The 25149-nt window shown below is 45.1% G+C and overlaps 1 protein-coding gene across 3 annotated transcripts in view; it reads left to right on the forward strand.

Annotated features, from left to right (window-relative positions):
* SFMBT2 (Scm like with four mbt domains 2) overlaps nucleotides 1-25149 on the forward strand; it is a 371940-nt gene that overhangs the window by 133010 nt on the left and 213781 nt on the right. For all 3 annotated transcript variants that reach the window (XM_073589037.1, XM_073589038.1, XM_073589039.1), the window contains exons 3-4: nucleotides 5500-5594; nucleotides 23293-23533. In XM_073589037.1, coding sequence (XP_073445138.1) covers nucleotides 5500-5594; nucleotides 23293-23533 — 336 coding nt within the window. The remainder of the gene's footprint in view (nucleotides 1-5499; nucleotides 5595-23292; nucleotides 23534-25149) is intronic.

Consider the following 25149-nt stretch of genomic DNA (forward strand, 5'->3'; position numbering starts at 1 on the left):
TGAAGCTTCCATCCAAAACACTGATGAAACTTGGACCGTTTTTTAATGTATGTGAAAAATCACTTATGTCTGAATGAGGACTAAAAAACTGGATTTAGGCTATGTGCCCACGTAGCGATTTTTAAGCGTTTTTGCCGCGATTTTCAGCGCGAAAACGCTTAAAAATCGTGTACAGAATGCCCCCCATGCATTCCTATGGCATTCCGCACATGCTGTGCTAATGCTGCGCTTTTTTCCGCGGCGGAATCGCATCGCGGCAAAAAAAAACAAGCATGCTCATTCTTTTGTGCGGAATCGCAAAGAATTGCCGCGATTCCGCACCCATAGGAATGCATGAGAATCGCTTACTTCCCGAATGTGGCTATGCCCACCATGCGGGAAGTTAAGCGTCTCATGTGCGGTTGGTACCCACGGTGTGGAGGAGAGGAGACTGTCCTCCAGGCCCTGGGTACCATACCCCTGTAAAAAAAAGAATAAAAAATAAAAAATCGGGGTATATTTACCTTCCGATGTCCCGCGCTGCATTCCCGGCCTAGCGTTTCCAGTAATGCCTTGCGGCAAGGCCCTGTAATGACGTAGTCTCGCGTGACTCTAGCGGTCTCGCGAGATCGCTATAGCAACGCGAGACTACGTCATCACAGGTCTCGCAAGGCATTACTGGGAACGCTGAGGCCCGGGATGGCAGCGCGGGATGCCGGAAGGTAAATATACCCCGATTTTTTTATTTTTTTTAGCATTTTTAACATCCTATCTTTTACTATTGATGCCGCATAGGCGGCCTCAATAGTAAAAACCTGGTCACACTTGTCAAACACTATGTTTGACGAGTGTGACCAACCTGTCAATCACTTTCCAAGCGATGCTTCAAATCGCTTGGAAAGTGCTTGAATATCGCATGCGAAAATCGCGGTAAAATCGCGGTGAAATCGCGCGGAAAAAAACGCGCGATTTCTGGGAAGGAGTCCGGTTTTTAGTGAGCGTTTTAAAACGCTACGTGGGCACATAGCCTAAAGAAACACTCCCATGAAATTTTTTTTTCTCTAATCATGTGTATATGTGTTTGTAATGTTGTATGTGTGTGCTAAATGTGTATTAATACGCTCTCCTACTCATCTCTCTCTGGGATACTGCACCATTCTGCTCCTCTTCTCAGTGATGTCACCGCTCTGCAGGCTCTATAGATTATGCTGCACTATGCGTGACCCAGAAGTGGCTTTTTAATGTAAATCTGTGGAGCCTTTTTCTGATTCTCCATAGACTTGATGGGTAGAAACCACTTCTGGGACAGTGTGACCTCGAGAGTCTGCAGAGCGGTGACATTACTGAGAAGATGAGAAGAGGAGCAGAAAGAAGGTAAAGGTTATTGTGCACACTGCTGGGTGGTGAGGTGCTGGTCGAACGGGCTGAAGAGCCCCTGGTACTGGAAAATCAAAATTCACCGCACACTCATGAGGTCATGGTGAAAAATGCTTCTTTTTGTTAAAGTCTATTTAACAAAATCAATATTCAAGGGAGTGAAACAAATGGTGATACAAAAAAGCGACTAGAGCTAAAATAGATGTTTCGGCCCATCCTGGGTCTTAATCATTGTGACGCTGTATCATGTAGATAGGTGGCATAGGAAGAGGTAAGGATTTCCTTGAAAGATCCACAGAGGGGATGCTGGAAGATGTCTGTTAGAGATGCCGATGACCTTGTTTGTAGGCTCTGAATAGCGGTGCTCCCACCAGCACTGTAGCAAGGCGCGGGACGTTTTGACCTAGGACGGGTCGAAACATCTATTTTAGCTCTAGTCGCCTTTTTGTATCACCACTTGTTTCGCTCGCTTGAATATTGATTTTGTTAAATGGTCTTGAATAAAAAGAAGCTTTTTTCACTATTACCTCATGAGTGTGCGGTGAATTTTGATTCTCCGAGAAGAGGAGCAGAACGGTGCTGGATACCAGAGAAGGCAGCAGTAGATGAATACATTCTCACACTACATTACAAACATATACACATGTTTTTTGAAAAAAATCTTCATGGGATGGCTTTTTAAACCTACAGCACACATTTGCGGTTCAGATACTTCCAGCAATTCACAGTGAATCTACTGGGCAGTGATGCTACTGGGGCTGGAGTTTTGCCAGAACCATCATCAGTGGGTGTCAGCTACATATTACAGCTGATATCCTGCTGCATTGTCGGATTGTAGAAGCTGCCTATCCCAGGAGATTATCACCTTAGATGTGTAAGGGTACTGGAAGTAAGATTCATTGGATACAGTGAAGAGCCGGAGGCAGAGAATGGGTTAACAGGATTTACTCGAACAGGTTATTGACAAACAAAGAATACTCCGCACAGGGAGATGAAATCAACAGCTAAATAACACAGGAACACTGAGCGCAACAACAGGATTTGAACAAAAACACAATATTTGGGAAAAAGCTGTACTTGTAAATAGTGGACAATGTCTCTGGCTCTGCTATGGAGGAACGATGAGCACTGTCTTCTGACTGTGCCGATGTATCCAGGCTCGCTTGGCTTGAGTGCATTGGGACATAGAAACAGTCTCTTTTGTAGATTCCTCTGGAATGGCGCAGAACACGAACAGCATGCACACTCGCAGGCCGCGGCAGCATGCGAACCTCTGAGGTAGTCGCTAGAAACAGAGCAAGTCAGGTTATCTTTCACTGAGAGTGGGAAGGAGCCATCCAGTAAGAGAATTTCCGTGAACAGCTCAGTAAGGACACTGTCATTTGGTAAGTCAAACCGCTGGGAAATAGAGGATGAGGCATTAGCAGTCGGAGCAGTGGGGAGGGAGTCAACCTTCTCCTTGTTCTCCTGTCGCCTTCCCGCCAAATCTACCCCATTCCCGCACTTATCCTCTTTTATCTCCCCCCACGCCCCCTACTGTCCAGTGCAAAGGTCCTTCCCACCAAGGAGAATCCTCCGGCAACAGTGGTGACAGTCCTGTTATTTCCGGCCTCAAAGTGCACAGGGAACTTCTGACTCTGTTCTGGCTAATCTTCTTACAGATGCATCAGTGTGAAGGGACTGCAATGTCTAAGTGATAAGACTGGAGAAAGAGAACAATCCCCCTCCAAACGATTGTAGAGCGCTCATGGGTTGCTAATGAAAGTCTCCATGTGTGGCATTTATGTGAACCTACTAGTTGCTGCTTGAAGCCTAATAGTCCTAACAGTCGGCCTCTCAGTGCAACACTGAAATGCTAAATCCAGTGCAATACAGAAATATTGCAATTTATTATATAATCCAGAAGTCCAGAAAATGACATTTTTATTTGGCAGTTATGTTCACAAGAAAAGACGGGTGATCCCGGTTTGAAGGAGCTGCTAAACTGCGTAAATGACAACCAAGTGTTACTATTTACAGACATTTGTAAATGATTTATCTTGAGAAAAAGCTTATGAGAATAATAAATCAGCTAAGGTCAAATGGAAAAAAAATCCAAGACTATTACATCAAGTCAAAAGTGACAGAACTATGTAATCAAGGTTTTCTATGGGACTATGGATGGTCATTATCTTTCCTGTCCTTTGTTGGTGATGTATTCCGTGCCTGCTGTTGTACCCACAGGTTTTCTCCCATTAGCCCATCCCATCCATTCTTGCAGTCTCTTCATGAAAGAGTCTATTTGGATAATAATTTAAGGTAAAATACACATTAATATTATTCATTCTTATGTAAATTGTTGCCTTAAGAACATTAGCATTTCCCTACAAATATTTGCATAATTGTACAATTAATGACAGAACCTACACGAGTTCTCATCAGAAACGTATTGTAGTTATCACTTCATCATTACACACAGATAAAGTAATAGAACTGTTGTGGAAATCTCATTTATGCTGCATAATTGAAATATAATGGAGTTATTCCAGCACTGGAATTAGTCTTTGTAGAAACAATTATCTCTCAGATGCCTCTTCTAAGCTTCGTTAATGTACATTTATATCACACCACAAATTGTATTATGTTATTACCACATGGAAATGGGATGAAGGATTGGAATTTTAATGAAACCAAATCTTCCATTTCAATTTGGATTTAATAAATATTAGAACACTGATTAGATTGTGTGTTAGTATCAAGGTAAATTGATTTCCGCTAACAGAAAATTATGTTAAAAAAAACAGCTTTGTAGTGCATTTCTTCATCTACCAAAATCGCTCTAAAATCTACGCGTAGAGGTAATCCTATATATAGTTGTTACTCTTACATTGATGGCCTATTCTTAGGATAAGATTTCAATGTCTGATCGGTAGGGATGCTACATCTGGCACCACTGCTGTTCAGCTGTTTCCGGTGGCGGTTGCAGCCAGAACTGCTCAGTTACAGAGCTGCACAGTACAACTCTTTCGACAATATAGTGGCCGCGACCGGGTGCTGCACATCCGTCCCCTATTCAAATCAATAGACTGGAATGCGCAGTTCCCTGCTCCGACCAATATTTCGTAGACTGTGCTGCACGGTACAGCTCTGTAACTGAGCAATTCAGGCCAACACCGAGAACAGCCGATTGCCGGGGGTCATGGATTTTGCACCTCCACTGATCAGTCATTGATGAGCTATCCTAAGGATAAGCAATCAGTGTTATTGTTCAGGACAACTTCTTTAAAGGAAATGGATTATGTTACAGGCATTGTTTGCACAATCCCAAATTCTGTGAAAGAAAGAAAAAAAAGAGAGGTTGCAAATGACAGTTGTAATTGATTTAGTACCAAAAAATATATAAATACTGTTCACAGAAATAGTGCTAATGGAATCTCTATAGAATAAATATAAAAAATAATAGCAGGATCTGCTTTTGTCCTTGGGATGTGAATGAATAGGACTGAGCTGACTTCTGAGTGCAGTCTGATGTTTTTCACGCTCTCATTTACTTGCATGGGTGAATCCTATCCAAATATCGGATCCAACTCAGGCATGATGCTATCTTTTCCTCAGACTGATTTGTTCCGAGAGAAAAATTGGACGTGTGCACAGTCCCATGGAATAATATTGATCCGAGTGCGATCCAATGTGTTGTCAGATTGTGTCCAGACCAAAAATACGGTCTAGTGCACGAGTCCTTAGAGGGTCTGGTTTAGATTTCTCATGATACCATATATTTCCATTGCTGGTGTTTAGTAACTTGAGAAACAATAACAAAAACTTAATGAATTAAGCTTAACAGAAAATTTTCATGGACAATAGCTAATACCCGTATACCGTCTATACAGATATTTCCAAATGATTACTACATGTATAGGAGATACAAGGCCCATTCCCTTACTTGTGAAAATTCTGTCCGTCTCACCAATGTTAGTGATAGAGAGTTAGTTCAGGGTTGACAATTTATCTCCTAATTTCTGATGAGATGACACTAGAGCCGGCTGGTACATCAATCAATCTCCACACCACAGACTCCAGCTATAATTCCTATAATTCCAGTGTAGGTGAAGTTACTCTTTACTGTTACATGAGGAATCTAATTATCTCTTCTTCTCTCCATAGATGATGGCTCCAGTGTTGAAGACACAGATTTCAGTTGGGATGAGTATCTGGAGGAATCGGCATCTGTTGCTGCACCTCATACTTCTTTTAGACATGTATGTATTGCTGTTGTCTGGGATTAGCCAAACCCTGAATTAAATACCATGTGAGGAAAGCTTAAGCTAACACCTGGGATCTGGTGTCACATAGCAGATCAGACATCAAAGCCGATAAGCTCATCTCGGAATTCAAGTGAATCTTTGGTTAGACAAGTTTTTTTTTTTTCAGATTCTTCATAGAATTTACACTTCCATGTGTAAAATTCTGATGACTATTTATTGCAGAGCAATGTTTCTCTGTCTCTCAGTTATGGTACATCCTTCATTCATTGACTTCCGTTATGAAGAAAGCAAATCTTAAAAGATTGATGATAAACACATGAATTCCAGGGTTATATCTGATAAGACTCCCACTTATTCAGAGAACAGTGGTCGTCTGTGTGAATGAAGTGTTAGTGAGCATGTGCAACTACTCGTTCCTTAACTATCTGTAACTGTCATAGACAGTTAAAGGGTTTTTCCACTACTGGGACAACCCCTTCTCAAATGCTATATTCCACCATGTAAAATAACAGCCTATACTCACTCTCACTTCCTTCAGTAAGTCAGAGAGCAGCAGCAGGTCTCACTTCTTCTGGGTGTCAGTTTCGTCTGATAGAAGTTAAAGTGATTGGCTGCAGCAGGGCTCATGTGGCATAAAACATCTTGCAAGCCTTGGTAGAGCAGGTGCCCACATTGCTGGAATGACGCCGCCACCCAAGATGAGAACAGGCTGTTATTGTTATAGACAGGGAAAATATAGCAATTGAGAAGGGGATGTCCAAGTAGTGGATAACTCTCTTTATGAACAATTAATGGAGTATTGATTATAGATTCTCAGTTATGCTTCATTCATATGGGGGACTTTGCAACTCTGTCCTCCTCATCTTTTGGGGTTCCAAGGGTTGGACCCTTATTGATCATACATTTATCTTCAACCCCACTTCTAGGTGATATGTTTTATGTAGAAAGATAAAAGACAGGAGGCGCTCCTTGTGTAACACCGTAGTAAACAAGTGGAGGTGAGAGTGATGTGTAATCCAAAAATGGCTGCTGCTCCGACCGCTGGATAGAGGACATGAAAAATGAAGGAGAGAGGAGTGCTGTGTATCCTGGGTGCTGCCGCTGACAAATGTGATTACAGGCAGTAAGTAAAAGCCAATGCCTGAGAAAGGAATATAATCTTCTCCGAAATGCGTTGCAATAAATTGGAAGTTTTTTTATACTTACCACCTGGAATGACCTTTGTCAGCAGAAGCACCTGAGATCCACCTCCCTCCTCTCTCATTCATATTTATTTTGTGGGACAATTGTTTAAAGGGAACCTGGCAGCTCATACATGGTGCCAGATCCATGTGCAGCCTGTTTCAGACATTGGCTCCATGATTTCAGCCAGATATGTTTGACCCAGGAGGCTAGTTGGACAGGTGGGTCTTCTGCGACTTCTCCCCACCCTCTCCTTTTAAGTGACAAGTGGAGCGCCCTCACTCACTAGGGCTGTGGGGTACTCGGTACCGGGCCGGTTGATCTTCTCAATGGGGGGGCTGTCATGGCAGCAGTGACCCGGTCCGTGGCCTTGGGGCTCCATTACCAAAGGGGGTTGTTTCAGTGTGCTTATGGTGGTGAAAGGTTATAAGTGATTCGTGACGCCACCTGTGGTGTTCGGCAATGAAGATGTAAGTCGACACTGCAGACAGATCCTCTGGGACAGATGGTGTGGTGCAGCAATGATGTTATAGCCCTCCACAGGCAGGGCTGTAGTCCCAGGGCAGAGTAGGTGAAGTGATACTTAGATGGTGTTGTGTCGAACGCAAGAGATGTGTGGCACCCCTGAGGCTCAGTCGCCACAGAGGTACTGCACCTTCTCCTTAGGTGTGGTGCCCCACCTCTTCCAGGCAGACCCTGTGGAGCCTGCAACCGCTGCCATGCCACCGGCAGCGTACCTTGTTCCCTCCCTGCCACTACTACTGGAGAAGTTGTACACAGCACAGGGAGCTGAAGCGGAGGAAGAGAAGCCCCCGTCCGGACCTGACGCGGCTGCGCAGGTCCCTACAGAAACCCCCGTGGACCCGGAGCCACCGTTAGCTTCACCACCGTCCCCGGTGTCCCACCGGGCAGCGCCCCCTGCTACTACACCTGCACCAGAGCAGAGACCGCACCGCCGGGAGGCACCAGGTATATACCCGGGCCCTCCTAATGGGTTGCCCCCCCCGAATTCATGTTGTCAGAGGCTGGCTTGTGGGAACTCGAAATGGGGCAGTTGGAGGAGTCAGCTGGGGGCACTGGACTGTCGGAAATGGGGAGGTGGAGGAGGTCCTTACTGAGAAGGGTACGGCTGGAACAGGCGGGCACGATTCGGCATCTTCGGGGATTGGAGGAGCCTAGGTCACTGTGGGATAGTGACCTCGGGATCCCTTGGCTGCCGAGTCCCCATGTAGTCGCCTGTCAGCGCCAACAAGCTGCGGCATCCCTTGGTGCTAGGCCACGCACCAGAGCACAGGAACTAGCAAGCAACCAACAACAGGATGAAGACACCCAAAATATCACATCTGGTAGCAGTTCCCAGTCACCAGCTTCCAGAACCCCAGGAGGGGACCAGCACTAGTAACCTACAACTAACTCTCGTTACCAAGGAGGGTATTTGCACAGTTGTGCTTTGCTTTTCCACTATGTTTTAGTTTTGTTTTTCCAGTGTTACCCTGTTTTGTTGGCAGACTTCCTATTGAACTAAGGAGATCATGAATGTTGAATGGTCCATAACTGCGTTTGTAAATAGTTTGCACCTCTTTAGGTGCCCTCTCTTGGTTTTACATAGGACACTTTGCGAAGATAATGTCTACCTCATTTGGAGCATGACTCCAATCAAAGGACACTGCAAGAGATCCCGGCTGGGAGCGGTGTCCAACACTCAGGGCCGGTGTCTGGGATACCGTACGTAGCTCCCAACCGCCGCCGCCACGCCCCCCCAACGCAGGCCGCCCTCCAAGAGACCCACTGGCCACCGCAGCCCTGATAAATCCCAGCAATGACATTGCTGGGCTTCTCTGCACGCACAGGATCTGTGATGAGGTCACAGGAGGGGAGGAGTCAGGGGTCACATTATCAGGAGCCTCGTGTCTGCAGGACTCTGCTGTGCTGGTCGTCATGGTGCTGAATGAGGTGAAGTTTCTATGTGGGGTCAGGAGGGGTTTACAGGGTGGATGTAGCAGAGCTGTGTGTGTACGAGGTGTACGGAGCAGAGCTGTGTGTGTACGAGGTTACGGAGTGGAGCTGCGTGTGTACAAGTTGTACAGAGCAGAGCCGTGTGTGTACGAGGTGTACGGAGCGGAGCCGTGTGTGTTCGAGGTGTACGGAGCGGAGCCATGTGTGTACGAGGTGTACGGAGCGGAGCCGCGTGTGTACAAGGTGTACGTAGCAGGGCCATGTGTACGAGGTGTACGGAGCAGAGCCATGTGTGTACGAGGTGTACGGAGCGGAGCCGCGTGTGTATGAGGTGTATGTAGCAGGGCCATGTGTACGAAGTATACGGAGCGGAGCTGCGTGTGTATGAGGTGTACGGAGTGGAGCCGCGTGTGTACGAGGTGTACGGAGCAGAGCCGTATGTGTACGAGGTGTGGGGAGCGGAGCTGCATGTGTACGAGGTGTATGGAGCAGAGGTGGATGTGTACGGAGCGGAGTCATGTGTATACGAGGTGTACAGAACGGAGCCCTGTGTGTACAAAGTGTACGGAGCGGAGCAGAGCCTGGTGTGTACGGGGCGTAGAGTGAAGCCATGTATGGATCGGAGCCGTGTGTGTACGGAGCAGAGCTGTGTGTGTACAAGGTGTACGGAGCGGAGCCGTGTATGAACGAGGCATACAAACTGGAGCCGTGTGTGTACGAGGTGTATGGTGGGGAGCATTCATACCTCCCAACTGTCCCGGATCCAGCTGGACAGTCCTGATTTTGAGAGAGAAACTGCCCCAGCCAGGAGGTTATTTTTCCCGTGGACACAGGAGTACACGGTGGAGCCTCAAGGAGCACTTTAAATCTCACACGTGACGTTCTACCGGAAGTGACGTGCTGGAAGCTGACCGGAAATGAGGTAATTTCGGGAGGAGATTGTGACAGAACCATGGAGGCACTTCAGGGAATGCTTCAGATCCATCACTGTGTCCTCCTCCGACATCGTGAACAGCAGGATCGCCTTGGACTCGGGGATGCCGGCCATGTGAGTGGATCATGATATGTCCTGCATCGGGAGGCTCAGGTGGGCACTACAATGTGAGCCGGGCTGCTATGATATCTTTATAGAATCTTTCTTTCTCTCTCTTTTTTCTCTCTGTTCTTTCTCTCTCTGTTCTCTTTTTTTCTCTCTGTTCTTTCTCTCTCTCTGTTCTCTTTCTTCCCCTTTCTTTCTTTCTCTCTGTTCTTTCTCTCTCATTCTTTCTTTCCTCTCACTCTGTTCTTTCTTTCTCGCTCTCTGTTCTTTCTTTCCTATCTTTCTTTCTCGCTCTCTGTTCTTTCTTTCCTCTTTCTCTCTGTTCTCTCTTTTCTTTCTTTCTCTCTCTGTTCTTTCTTTCCCATCTTTCTTTCTCTATCTCTGTTCTTTCTTTCCCCTTTTTCTTTCTTTCTTTCCTCTCTTTTTCTTTCTTTCTCTCTGTTCCTTCCCCTTTCTTTTTCTCTACCAATCTGTTCTTTCTTTCCCCTCTTTCTTTTTTTCTCTCTCTGTTTTTTTCTGTCCACTCTTTTTTTCTCTCTCTAATCTTTCTTTCTTTCTCTCTGGTCTTCCTTTCTTTCTTTCCCCTTTCTTTCTTTCTCTCTGTTCTTTTTTTTCTCTTTCTGTTTTCTCTCTCTGTTCCCTTTCTTTCTCTCTCTCTCTATTCTTTCTTTCATACGTACACTACTAATCAATAGCCTCCTTCACATGAACGTGTTTTGCCACAGAGCGTGTGTCTGTGTGGATCACATGCGTGTCCGTGTGATCCACACAGAGACAAGTCTGTTTTTGGCCGGCACCTCGGATGCCACACAGCATGAATTGTGGTATGTGTTAAAGGGGGGCCCACTGAGACTCTTTCGCCCGGGGCCCTCAAAAACCTGGAGCCGGTCCTGCCAACACTTACAAGAATTGTTGAAAGTTTTAATGTGAAGTATTTGATAATGATGTGTCTTATGAGAGTAAATGGCTTTTATATAGAATTAAGAATGTTTTGATAAAGAGATAAGAGATTTGAATAAAGAATTGATAATGTAGATGCACCACGGTTGTCGCTCAGATTGAAAGAAAGTAGAAAATGTGCAGTAGAGATGGAAAGATGAAGAATACTGAAGTGGTAGTGAGTAACAGACAATAGCACTGTGAATTAAGTATTGTATGGAAAATTGCACTTTGAGTTAGGATTTTAGATAGTTAATTAAGTATTGTTGGTAACGTTCAAGAATGAGTGCCTCTCATATTGGGAAGTTTAGTATAAGAAATGTTTATTCAGCATTACAAAATATGTGTATGTTCCTGTGTTGTCAACTTTGTTTACTTGCAGCCCGCGGACGTGCTGTGTTTAACGGGGGGGGGGTATGTGGCGACCCTGAGGCTCAGTCGCCATAGAGGTACTGCACCTTCTCCTAAGGTGTGGTGCCCCACCATCCAGCTAAGTTGGAGGCTCCTGACCACGCTCCAACACTTGCACCCCACACAATAGAGTAGTTCAGCAAAGCCACATTGCGGCTCTTTGCCTAGAGAGAGGCAGAGCACCTTTGGTGGCTCCCTGCTTGGAACACTAAACGTGCTGGGAGGTGGGTGGAGTTTAGAACACATAAAAGAGCGGGATGGTTTAGGATTAGAGGACAGTCAGTCAGTCAGTGAGTCAGGCTGAGAGAGGAAGCCACTCGGAGAGGAGTGGGGATCCCTGGAAGAGGGAAGGAGGAAGGAGTGCTGCAGCTGCCTCAGTGATCCTAGCCAGCTGGCACGGGAAAGGAAAGAAGGAGAAAGACATTGAACTGAAGCCTGAGCTTCCATAGGAGAGAAAGACAAGTACGGAACGTAGGAGTAAAAGGGAACACAGAGGACGTGGGTTAGAGGAAGAACCCTGCCAAGAAGTTCTAAGCGCAAGGCCGGGGCCCGGTCCCCGGTCCCCGAGGTTGTATGGACACTAATGGTTCTGCAGCAGACACCGGTGGAGTAGTGGGCTGTATATGCACTACTCCCATCTAAGACTTGAGGGCACAACAGCAACATGGATAGAGAGCTGGGACTTAGGAGTAGAGAGTCCCCAAAGCAGGCTACAGCTGTCTGCCGTGCAAGTAGAGTTCTTGGGAACATCAGTCAGGAGGAACTCCAGTGTAACTCAGTACTAGGAGATCTTCACACTTAAAGGCGCTATAGAGGAGACGTTCAGGAAAGGCACATAAGTTTGCAGAGTGTGGAAGGAAGCATTCCATCTTGCCTGGAGGTTGACTGAGTCCCTGACCTGGAGGACACGGCACAGAAGCGGGCACTACAGACTGTGAGTAAAGCTTTGGAACTACATGCCCTGGTGTCCTCCATTCTTTCCTGCGTCCGTCCGCCTGGCACTGCTACATCCTCTGTGCCAAACACTACACCATCTAAGTGTCTCCACATCTACACTGCCCTGGGACAACAGCCCTGCCTGTGGAGGGCTATAACATCATTGCTGCACTACACCATCTGTCCCAGAGGATCTGTCTGCAGCGTCGGATTACCACCTCCCTTGCCGAACACCACAGGTGGCGTCACAAACTATTCATTTAACTACATTCCACCATTCACTTCAACAAACCCCCCCCTATTCACTGGGCGCCCAGGGCCACGGTCCGGGTCACCACTGCTGTGACACGTCCCGCCGATACCGGCCTGGTACCGAGTACCCCACGGCCCTGGGAGGGCGACCCAGATGTAGCAGTGCTGGACGGTTTGGTGTCAAAATAAGTGGAGGACACCAGGGCATGTAGTTCCAAAGCTTTACTCAGTCTGTTGTGGTACAGGTGCCTGCATCTGTGCCGTGTCCTCCGGGTCAGGAGCTCAGCAAACTTCCAGGCAGGCTGAAGTACTCCTTTCCAACACTCCGCCAACATAGGTGCTTTGCTACACTACTTTGTGGTGTGGGGTGCAAGTGTTGGAGTGTGGTCAGGTGTCTCCACCTTACCTGGATGGTGGGGTACCACACCTCAGGAGGAGGTGCAGTACCTCTGTGGCAACTGAACCCTCAGGGGCGCCACATACCCCCCATTAAACACAGCACATCCACGGGCTGCAAGAAAACAGAAGTTGACAAATACAGGAACATACAAAAAATTTTGTAATGCTAATAAACAGTTCTTATCTAATCTTCTCAATATGAGAGGCGCTGTCTCTTTAACGTTGCAAAGCAATTTTTACTAAATATCTATGCTTTACTATAGTACCTAATTCAAAAGTGCTTTTAGCAATAACTCACTATCACTTCAAGTAACATCATTAACACACTTCTTCACTTTCTTTTCTTTCACATTTACTATTTTCTTTTATTAACCTTATGCGACAACCGTTGATGCCTGGTTCGTCACCTTCATTTTTCAAATCTTCATCTTTATTCACATCTCTTTACTAAAACATTCTATGAACTAGATTCTTTATAAAAGCTATTATCTATTAATACTGTCATAAGGCACATTATAAAATACTTCACATCAAAACTTCAATAATTCTTGTAAGTGCTGGACACCGCTCCCAGCCGGGATCTCTTGCAGTGTCCTTTAGGTAGGAGCCATGCTCCACAGTGAGGTAGTTCTTATCCATAAAAGGGGCTATGTAAAACCAAGAAAGGGTACCTAAAGAGGTGCAACTATTTACAATAAAGTTCTGGATCATTCAGCGTCCATGATCTCCACAGTTCAGCCAAGAAAAACGCTACCAATAAAACTGGGCAACAACTGGAAAAACATGATGCATAAGCAAAAATAACTTTAAAGCACAACGGTGCAAATACCCTCCTGGGGTAGCAGTTAGTTCAGGTAAACATTATGGCTTGAAGTCCCCTCCTGGGGTTCTGGAAACTGGTTGCTTGGGCTGCTTCCAGGGGAGATGCTCTGGGTGTCCACCTCCTGTTGCTGGCAGTCTACAAATTGCAGGTACTCCTTCTCTCCTGGAGTGAGGTTGTCATCTGCTGGTGTTAATGGGATGGCAGCCGAAGTAACTGCAGCCTGTGTGGGCAACATATCAACTGCCACTAATGGTATCTCAGTTGCCTGTGACTCTGCATGAGTCACAGCTGGTACCAAGGGATGTTGTTCTGTCACTTCAGGTGGCACTGCAGTTAGCGGCACTACTACCTTGGATTTTGGCCTGACATCTGGTGGTACCGGTGTCTGTGGGCGCTTGTAGGGGGAGATGCGGGGGTTCTGAATTTTTGGTAAAGGAAACCCGTGATGCAAAGTGACACCCATCAGCTGCTCAGGCGCTTCTGCTGAGATCGGAAGATGTCAAATAGGACGCGCTTGTTCCAGCCTTATTCTTTTCAGCAGAGATTTCTTCCATTTCCCCATCGCAGTCAGCTTAGTGCTTTTAAATTGGGAACACAGCTCTTCCATTTGTCCCATGCGGAGTACCGGCCTGTTGCACGTGGTGTACGGGAACTCAGGGGGCAACCCGGTTGCAGGGGCGGCGATCATACCTGATGTTTCCCGGTGGTGCAGTCTTGACTCCGGTGCAGGCACGATGCGGCTCCCGGTTGGAACTGCCCGGTTAAGTACTGGAGACGGTGGTGGAGCAGATGGTGGCTCTGGATCCACGGGGATCTCCGGTGGGACCTGCGCAGCCGCGATAGGTCCAGGTTGGGGCTCAGCTTTCTCCGCTTCAGGCCACAGGCCCTCAGATGACTTCTCTGGGCAGACAACGCTCAGCAACGGTTGCAGCACAGAGATGGTGTTGGGCGCTGCCGGTGATATTGCAGCCTCCTCCGGCTCCAAGGGCGCTGCCTGGGGTAGAGTGCGTGCAGCGGCGACGGGTACCGGTGGTGAAGTTACAGCAGGTGTAGGCCCCTCCTGGGCACGCTGCAGGTTCAGCGTCCATAGGGCTTCTTGCCTCAGCCGCAGACTGGTTGTCAGCTGGGCTATCTCGTCCTCAAGCTGCTGACGGTCCAGATGGGAAGCCAGATCGGAGCCTTCAGCCATTGCGCCGGGGAGGCTCAGCTTAACCTCCCTTCGCTCTTCAGGCCTCCTCTCTCCTTCCATCATGGCGGTTTCTCCTTTCTCTTCCTGTCTGGCCTCTTTTCCAGCCACCGGATCCCGCTCCTCCTTCTGGGGGCGGCATCTTCTTCCTACTCCTCCATACCAAGCCAGTATACGAACCCCTCTGGGGGTGAGCCATGTTGCTGTCGCATAGAAGGTCAGACAGGGGAGGCCCAGTACAGTTCGTGGTCTTTTCTTAGGACCACCCATGTTGTCACGCCCTTCTTCTCCGAGCTGGTGGCCATTTTTAGCATTCATTTTACAGTCTATCAAATTGGGTCCTTTGCACATTTCCACAAACTTTTAAGTCCAATAAATCGTAGGCACACAGAACCCGGTGGCACCGGGCTTCGTCATCCTGTTCGTGAAGCCAAAATTGGAGCACCCTCACTCACCAGGGCTGTGGGGTACTCGATACCAGGCCGGTTGATCTTCTCAAAGGGGGGTTGTCACGGCAGCAGTGGCCCTGGGGCTCCATTACCAAAGGGGGTTGTTTCAGTGTGCTTATGGTGGTGAAAGGTTATAAGTGATTCGTGACGCCACCTGTGGTGTTCGGCAATGATGGTGGCACCCATACACGCTCGTTCACACACAGGTCCGGACCTGAACGTTCATTGCACATGTTTGTCATAATTGGTGAACTCATTCTGAACTAGACAGCAGAGGCGTCCCCCTGTGTCACCACACTCACACCCCCGCTATTCACCACGGGGTCACCACCCGCCAACCCTCTTCACCATGAGGTTTGCGCCTCCCAGGGTTGGTTAATGGCGAGGGTTGAGATTTGTCCCTACTCCCCCGCAGCAGACCTGCTGCTCACACCAGGAGGAGAAGGGACCGGATATGGAGGAACATACACTCGCTGGTCACCTCCACACGACCAGGAGGGGGCGGCATTAAAGATTTGGCGTGAGCCCCGCGGACTCTACACCAGTCTGCTCATCACTGGAACGTACCCCTTCACCTCGGGGAATACCAAGCAGCTCTGTGGGGCACCATTCCTCCCACCTGCCTGGGTACGCCCGCGTGCATGAGCAAGTCCCACTCCCCAGCAGCGACTCTAGGGGCTTTTAGCCAGATCACAGCCGCCATTTTTTTTTTTTTTTTCTCAGCAGAGGCCCCAGACCCAGATAACTGCTGCTGCAGCGGCTTAAACACTCCATGCCGCTCCCAGTCACCTCAGTGAAGCCCAGCAGCAACTGCTCACAGGTCACCACATGGCCAAAGGCCCTAGACCCTGACAATTGCTCACAGGTCACCACATGGCCAAAGGCCCTAGACCCTGACAATTGCTCACAGGACTCCACACGGCCAAAAGCTCAGAGAACCAAAAAAAAACAAAACTGCATGGGCTGGTGATAATGTCACGGTCACGTGTGTCTGGACGCAGATGTTTCCGCAAGGCGAACCCATAACACACGTGACCCTGGATACAGCGCCTCCAGTGGGGCGAATTTAAATAATAATACGTGCAGATGGATACACCGCCTCCACCCGGCGAATTTAGGTATTACACGTTAATATAAATTTTGGAAACCGCGCCTCCAGTACGGCGAATTTAAATAAATAATAAGGGGGACCTGGGAAACATTAACAATGGTGGGCCCTGCGATAGGGAAAAGGGAATTGGAGACCTCCTGAGCTCCCCTGAGCCAGTGTCCCTGCACTCCTAACGTTCCCTATGCCGGTTCCGCACCGGGCGCTGCACGCGTACCTCAACGCCCTTGCTCGCCCTGACCCTAAACCCTCACTAGGGAATTGGTCGGTGCGGAAACTAATCCCACCACTGCACTAACAACACACATGAGGGAAAGAGACAATACAGGGGGACACCACTTAGCTTTATGCTCTGTGCTTATGCTCCTGCAACAGAGCCCTCCACCTGCGTGCGTCTTCTCCTCCACCCGGATCCATCACCATAACAGGATCCTTCACCATAGTGCAGCCTTGGAGCAGAGTCCACCACCAGTTGTTGCTGCTTAGTAACAGAGTCCCAAAGATGAGTTCAGCTTCTGACACGAAGTCAAGCATGCTTGAGTCCAGCTCAGCAGCCAAGTCCCACATGGTGAGTGCCACTCTCCATAGTCGCCACTCCACCAGTCCATGCAGACACTTCCCGCTGACACCATCACTGCGACCCCACCACGCCATGCCAGCCCTTCGTCCAGACACCATAGCTGACACACTTCCCCCCTGGCTAAGCTGCGCAGGACTCCTCCTCAGCTCCATCCTTCCACCAGGCTCTAACCAACTCAAAATCCATGAAAGAATGAATCAGTATCACCAGCCGTGATTGCACACCCTGAGACTCATTTATAGAGCCCCACACCTGATTCAGAATTACGTGCACATTAAACCTAAAGTGCGATACCACTAACCACCCCCAGGGACAGTCAAGTCACTTGGCACTTGCCAAAGTAAAAAAAGTTCACCCTGTGCAATTTAAAACTGTCAGATCAAATTCAGATCATGACACCTCCTGTCAGATGTTCCTATGAACTCTACTTGTACGGCAGACAGCTGTAGCCTGCTTCGGGGACTCCTTACTACCTAGTCCCGGCTCACTATCATTTCTGTTGTGCCCCCAAGTCTTGTGTGGGAATAAAGTGGTCACTACTTCTATTCCTCCGGTGTCTGCTGCACGACCATTAGCATCCATACAACCTCGGGGACCGGACCCCGGCCTTGCGCTTAGAACTTGGGAAGGGTTCTCTCTTCCAACTCTGATCCTTAGTCCTCCTATTCTCCTTACGTTCCGTACTAATCCTTCTTTCCAATGCAGCACTTCCTTCAATCCATCTCTCTCAGGGGAGCTTCTCTCACAGACTGACCTAGTCCTAATAATCTCCCGCTCTCTTGTGCACTAAACTCCACCCACCTCCCAGCACGTTTCGTGTTCCAAGCAGGGAGCCACCAAGGGGTGCTATGCTACACTCCAAGCAGGGAGCTGCCGAAGGTGCTTTGCTACACTACTTTGTGGTGTGGGGTGCAGGTGTTGGAGCGTGGTCAGATGTCTCCACCTTACCTGGATGGTGGGGTACCACACCTCAGGAGGAGGTGCAGTACCTCTATGGCGACTGAACCCTCAGGGGCGCCACAAGTGTCTCGATTCCTACGTTTAAAGGGTTATGCCTGCCACTCAAGGGCAACGCATTAGGAGAAGCCGCAGCCACAACGTTTCAGAGTCAAACATACCTGGCTGAGATTGTACAATCAGTGTCTTACACATGATTTCCCTGGATTGGGTAGCCTATATTAGCTGTCTGGTTCCCTTTAAAGCTCTTTAAAATTACTTGTAGTACCCTGTTATATAGAAAAAAAGTCTCAATATGTAAACTGACCAAACATATTCCAAAGAAAGTGTTTTTTGCCCTATGTCTGAACTATAGTAATAATTGTAGTATATAAACTGGAGTACCTTTCAGACATACAGTACATTCTGCATTTAGTCGAGGCATGTGATGAGAATATAGCCTTCCTGAAATTTGCTGTGCATATTAATCCAATATTTAGTTATTTTATTAATTTATATCCATTAAAAGAAAAGCATAGGCTCTTTTTGCTTTCCATTTCTGCTTTATTTTGGCTCATTCACTGTGGAAATATTCCTACGTAATGTCCCTATCATAGAGCCCTGATGAATGCCCCTACATGGCATACATCATGCAAAGAGCCATGTTAAAAAAAAAAAAAAGTTAAAAAGGTGAAGTTTATATTTTTAAAATATTAAAAAATAATTAAAAAATAATTGCGCTAATATAACCCACTAGAATACAATTTATCACTCAATGGCGATCCATAGTAAAATTAACCAAATAATCTCAAAAGACAGAAATATCTCCCAGAAGTTTATGTGGATAGCGCAAATAATAAAGAAATCTCCTAAAACTGTTATCAAGATAATAATGATAATAATAATAATGCCAGCAACCGTGGGTCTCTTAACACGAGGAGACAATTTAAATGACCGTCCAGGTCACTGTTCACAACACGTGCGTTATTAAAAGTTCAACTTGCACAAATGTTTCTCCTACCTTACCACTATAGGCTGGGATGATAACGCATTCCACAATGCCAATGCTGTATTTGTAGAAAATTCAATAGAGATTTCAGCTGGCGGAGAGACGCTCTCCTCCTGTGCTCCTACGTGCTGGAGTGATGGTACGTTCCCAAATGGTGACGATCACATAGATGTTTAGTTCAGTGCCTGAACCTGTTTGGGCCTGGCCTGCAGTAAGCTGAATTTGCTCCATGACTTCTCTGTCTGTGTGGTGGCCACGTTAGAATTTATCCATAGACTACAATAAGGAGTGTCACCTCTATGACATGGATCATCCCTGAAGAAGGAAGCAGTAAGCCTCCGAAACCCGTAGGATTGGTTTTTGGTCCTGTCAGTCATTTCAGCCGATCACGTAGTTCATCACGTGATAGTGACGTCACGCAAGGTCCTGCACCTTGCCGGCTTTTTTCATATCTCCCGCCGCTGGACCCGCTCTTTATCGGCGATTTCTATTGGAGATTTGGGCTATTGCTACCGGCCGGAGCATTGCCCGTTACCTACTCACATCAGAGGTGGACACTTTTTATTTCTTATCCGTTACTTCCTAAACATCTATGTGATCGTCACCATTTGGGAACGTACCATCACTCCAGCACATAGGAGCACAGGAGGAGAGCGTCTCTCCGCCAGCTGACATCTCTATTGAATTTTCTACAAATACAGCATTGGCATTGTGGAATGCGTTATCATCCCAGCCTATAGTGGTAAGGTAGGAGAAACATTTGTGCAAGTTGAACTTTTAATAACGCACGTGTTGTGAACAGTGACCTGGACGGTCATTTAAATTGTCTCCTCGTGTTAAGAGACCCACGGTTGCTGGCATTATTATTATCATTATTATCTTGATAACAGTTTTAGGAGATTTCTTTATTATTTGCGCTATCCACATAAACTTCTGGGAGATATTTCTGTCTTTTGAGATTATTTGGTTAATTTTACTATGGATCGCTATTGAGTGATAAATTGTATTCTAGTGGGTTATATTAGCGCAATTATTTTTTAATATTTTAATTGTTTTATCAGTCAGACAAAAAGGTGGTGTTGTCTGATAATTTGCAGCTTGTATATCCCTAAACGCAGCGCCACTGGTTGTATTATATTCGTTTCATTTATGACAAGTTTATATTTTTGCAGCCACCCACCATTTAGCAAAGTGATTTCCTATGTAGCTGAAAAAAAATCTGACACAGATGCTGCTCATACACAACAAACATGGTTGGTATGAACAGAGCCTTAGGCATAGATGCTAAAACAAGAAGAGCACTATTTTCATATTTCATATGTGCAAAGCATTCTTAATGATATGGAGCGACTGACTGCTTGCTGTATTATTCTATGGGATTAGTTACAAGAACTTTGCCTCAACACTACTTCATCTAATATATCTTTATTTATCAAACTCTACAGATGCTTTTATAGTGGCTTGTGAAAGTATCCACTATCTTTGCTTTTGACCTATTTTATTGCATTACAACCTGTGTTTAAATATTTCTGTAATTCGATTTGTGTGATGGATCAGCACTAAATAGTCTAAGATGGTGAAGTGAAGTGAGAAAGATATAGGCATAAATTAAATTTATGGGATCAAATAACTAAAAATTGGCATGTACATATGTATTCACCCTTTTTTGACGAAGCCTCTAAAAATTTCTGGTGTGAGCAATTACCTTCATAAGTCACATGCTTAATGACAGGAAGTCCACCTGTGTGCAATCTAAGTGTCACATGGTCTGTCAGTATATACAGACCTTTTCTGAAAGGCCATAGAGGCTGCAACACCATTAAGCAAGAAGAACCACTAGCCAAACACGATGAAGAGCAAGGAAATCTCCAAGCAAGTCAGGGACAAAGTTGTTGAGAAATACAATTCAGGGTTGGGTTATAAAAAAAATCCCAATCTCTGATGATCCCCCAGACCACCATAAAATCCATTATCATCAGCTGGAAAGAACATGGTACCACAACAAGCCTGCTAAGAGAGGGCCATCCACCAAAACTCACAGCCTGCGTAGAGAAGGCATACATTAGAGCGGCACCACAGAGATCAAATGTAACCCTGAAGGAGCTGCAGAGTTCCCAGGCAGAGACTGGAATTTCTGTACATACGACAGAGGAAGATTCTGTGGTCAGATGAGACCAAAATTGAACTTCTTGGCCACACTTCATCACGCCAAAAATGCCATCTCCACAGTGAAACATATTTGGTGGCAGCATCATTCTGTGGGATGGTTTTTTGGCAGCCAGGACAGGAAAAATGGTCCAAGTTGAGGGGAAGATGGATGGTGTGAAATAGAGGGATATTCTTAAGCAAAACATGTTTCAGTGTGTCAGTGATTTGAGACTGGGACGGAGGTTCACCTTCCAATGAGACAATGACCCAAAGCCTACTGCTAAAGCAACACTTGAGTGGTTTAAGAGGAAACGTGTAAATATTTTGGTGGTCTAGTCAAAGTCCAGACCTTAATCCGTCTGAGAGTCTGTAGTCAGACTTCAAGATTGCTGTCGTTGAGGAAAACATCTAACTTGAAGCAGCCGGAGCAGTTTTGCCTTGCAGCTGTAATTGCCGCAAAAGGGGGCTCTACAAAGTACTGACTTTAGGAGGCTGAATAGTTATGTACACTAAAGTTTTTGGTTATTTTGTCCTATTTGTTATTTGCTTTATAATAAAAGGAAAAACAAAATGTTCACCAGTGTTTAATATTCTTTACGTGAACTGATGCAAACCCTGGAAAAACAGTGAAATGCCAGGTTGTGAGGTAGCAAAACACAAAAAATGCCATGGGGGTGAACACTTTCGCAAACCACAGTATATACAAACATGTTTAAATTGTGTAATAATAATAATAATAATAATAATAATTGTTGTTATTATTACTACTACATAATTTAATCCCTTTCCGACGTCAGATGTAATCGTACGCTGAAGTCGGACTTACTCCCTTTGATGTGGGCTTCAGCACTGAGCCCACATCTTTCCCGGGACATGTCAGCTGTTTTGAAACGGCGATCCACCCATGGCTATTAACAGTGGCATTTAACTCATGCATCTGGCCATCGGGCCAGAAACACACCCACCGGTGACCCCATCACATGATTGCGGTTCACCGGTTCATTGGCATGACAGCCAGAGGTCTCCTGGAAACCTTCATGGTTGTCAGTGCTGGCTTGCTGTGAGCGCCACCCATTGGTCAGCGCTCATAGCAAGTGAGTAATTCTGCTATGTAGGGGCGATCTGATCATCACCTCTATGTAGCAGAGCCGATTGGGTTGTGGAAGCTTCTAGTCTCCCATGGAGACTACTGAAGCATGCCAAAAGTAAAAAAAAAGTTTTTAAAAATACAAAAAAAAATAAAAAATGTATAAGTTAAAATCACTCGCCTTTCGTCCCATTCAAAATAAAAAAAATAAAAAAAATCAAGCATACACATATTTGATATCGCTTTAAAATGCAATAACGGGCGATGAAAAGATCATATCTGCACTAACATGGCATCATTAAAAACGTCAGCTCGGCATGCAAAAAATAAGCCCTCACCCAACCCGAGATCACAAAAATTAGAGACGCTATGGGTATTGGAAAATGGTGCCTTTTGTTCTTTTTTTTAACAAAGTTTGGAATTTTTTTCAGCACTTAGCTATAAAAGAACCTAGACATGTTTAGTGTCTATGAACTCATAATGACCTGGAGAATCATAATCACAGGTCAGTTTTAGCATTTACTGAACCTAGTAAAATGCAAAACAAAAAACAAGTGTGGGATTGCACTTTTGTTTTTGCAATTTCACCGCACTTGGAAAATCGATGGTGTCGTTCAAAAGTACAACTCGTTCCCGCAACAAAACAAGCCCTCACACGGTCATATTGATGGAAAAATAAAAAAGTTATGGCTCTGAGAAGAAGGGGAGCAAAAAACAAAAACGGGTCACTTTTAGAGTCACATGATATCATCTGTCCATGTAATTCATTGGCTTTGTGTTCCATGGGCAGACAAGGTTTGCATACTATTTCTATTTTTAGACAGTGACCTTGGACGATGTTCTTAAGTGTCTTATTGTGTATGCTTAGTTCATATTAGCAGAAGAAAACATTTAAGTTTTATTGTAAAATTAGAAGACAGCAGTTTAGTTTTTCAGGTGTGACTTCACCCTTTATTCTTATTTTATGTAATCCTTTAAAATTGTGGAAAATCTATTTGTACCATTTAAATAGCATAAATTCACAAGAAACATTAAGAAGACATTGTCATACACTAAAGCTAATTAGAAATGGAAAATAGCACCATGACTAGACGATAGAGCATAAAATGCACTTCTTTTCTTGTATAATGTCTTAAACAATGGCTGAATACATTGTTTGCATTAACTATTTGTATTACTTTAGATATATGTTCATAACTTAATTGTTTCATGTAGTGTGGTATGATCCATCTCATTTCTTATCATTTACAAGGTGGAAATTAGTCTTCAAAGCAACTTCCAAACAGGAATGAAACTGGAGGTGGCCAATAAGAGTAAGCCAGATACTTATTGGGTGGCTACTATCATTACAACTTGTGGCCAGCTATTGCTGCTGAGATATTGTGGCTATGGAGAGGACAGAAGAGCCGACTTCTGGTGTGATGTCATGACAGCAGACTTGCATCCTGTTGGTTGGTGTACCCAAAACAACAAAGTCCTAATGCCGCCCGATGGTAAGATCTATATCTATGTGAAAATATTTCAAATGATAATATGAAAAAATATTCAATTAATTATTTTTTAATGTATTAAAGGGGTTGTCTGGAGGCAACATATTGATTGCCTGTAAGTAGGATAGCACATCAATATCACATCCGGCTGCTTCTTCAACATTTAACAGCTGATCAGTGGGGGTGCCAGATGTTGGACCGCCACTGATCTGATATTATTGATGGATATTTCCTATGAATGTTGTTATCGGACAGCCCCTGTAACTGTATTATCTGCAAAAGTCATGTAGTTAGTTGATATTAGGATATGGAAAACTTCTGAAAGTATTGTACCCAAGAGTGCTGCACCCTTAGTCATACCGATTACATAAAAATAATTACGATGACTTTCTGCTTTGGTTCCATTAGGACAATGAATTCCCCTTATAGTTCTCTGGTGTGAAAGTTAAAATGTATTTGTATCAGAGCTGCTAGAACCATAGAAAAAAAGACCTAAATGTATAATTCACTGCATTCTTGGTGTTATAGTAATATTATCTTAGAATTTCTGATACATTTTAGGCTAAAACGTCATTGGGTTCTTGTATCTGACTTCATGAGCAGTTTTCATTTACTGCAAAAGAGCAAGAAAAATTTTTTTGTGCTCCTATGTCACAGCTAACATTTTTCATTCATTCATTCAATATTTGTACACGTACATAATGTTTTGTAGCAACTGGTAGCCAAAGTGTGTCCCAAATGTTTGTATGACTATATAAATATTATACTCAGTAAACATGAAAATATATTGTCTATCTTTGGCACCAAAGTGCGTTTTCTTTTCCTTCTTCTATATCTAATGGCTAAAGGAGTTTTCTTTCACCTCTATGAATCATTGGCATTAGGAGTTTGAGGCAGCGGTCTCACAGCGATCAGACAGTTATCTTCTATGGTGTAGATAGGTGACCAATGTTGATTTTAGTAAAACCACTATAAGTGTTCGCAGCTAGGAGAAATTTTGTACAAAAAGTAAAGTATGGAAAAAAACCCTCTTTTTGTGTATATACAATTAATTATTAACCCTATAGTTAAAAAGATACCTAAACTGCATATCATATTCTTCTAGCGTACAATCACGCTTATGTTTGTGTTTAAAAATGTTTCTTTAAGTAATCTAAAACTGCATGCCAAAAATACACGCTTTCACAAATATTTGGCACATAGTAAATGTTAGATTTCAAGGATATGTATTCTGAACGCAAATGGTTTCAACATAAAAAATATATGCATTGAACAGACGATCATAAAGTCATTACGCTACTGACAACCCATTAAAATTGTCGATATCCACCAAGAAAAATCTAACATCACTGGTCATCTATTTCAAGAATTGTTTTTATGGAACCCCAAGCTAATTTGATGGACTTCCAAGTGACCAGCTACATACGGTACCTTTTCTGTTATATGGACTGCTTAAGTAGGGTCTGTGCATTTTGGTAATAAGTGTTAAAAATCCCAAACCCTGCTGATGGATAGAGTTATTAATAGGCTCATTGACTTGTTAACCTTACTAGAGTGCACAGCTTTGGGGGAACAATAGAGGAGGGTTCAGTGGTGGGACGTATCACAGAGTTGGTTAT

The sequence above is a fragment of the Dendrobates tinctorius genome, unplaced genomic scaffold, assembly GCF_039654945.1.
Source record: "Dendrobates tinctorius isolate UK_male_01 unplaced genomic scaffold, ASM3965494v1 ptg000105l, whole genome shotgun sequence".
NCBI lineage: Eukaryota > Metazoa > Chordata > Amphibia > Anura > Dendrobatidae > Dendrobates > Dendrobates tinctorius.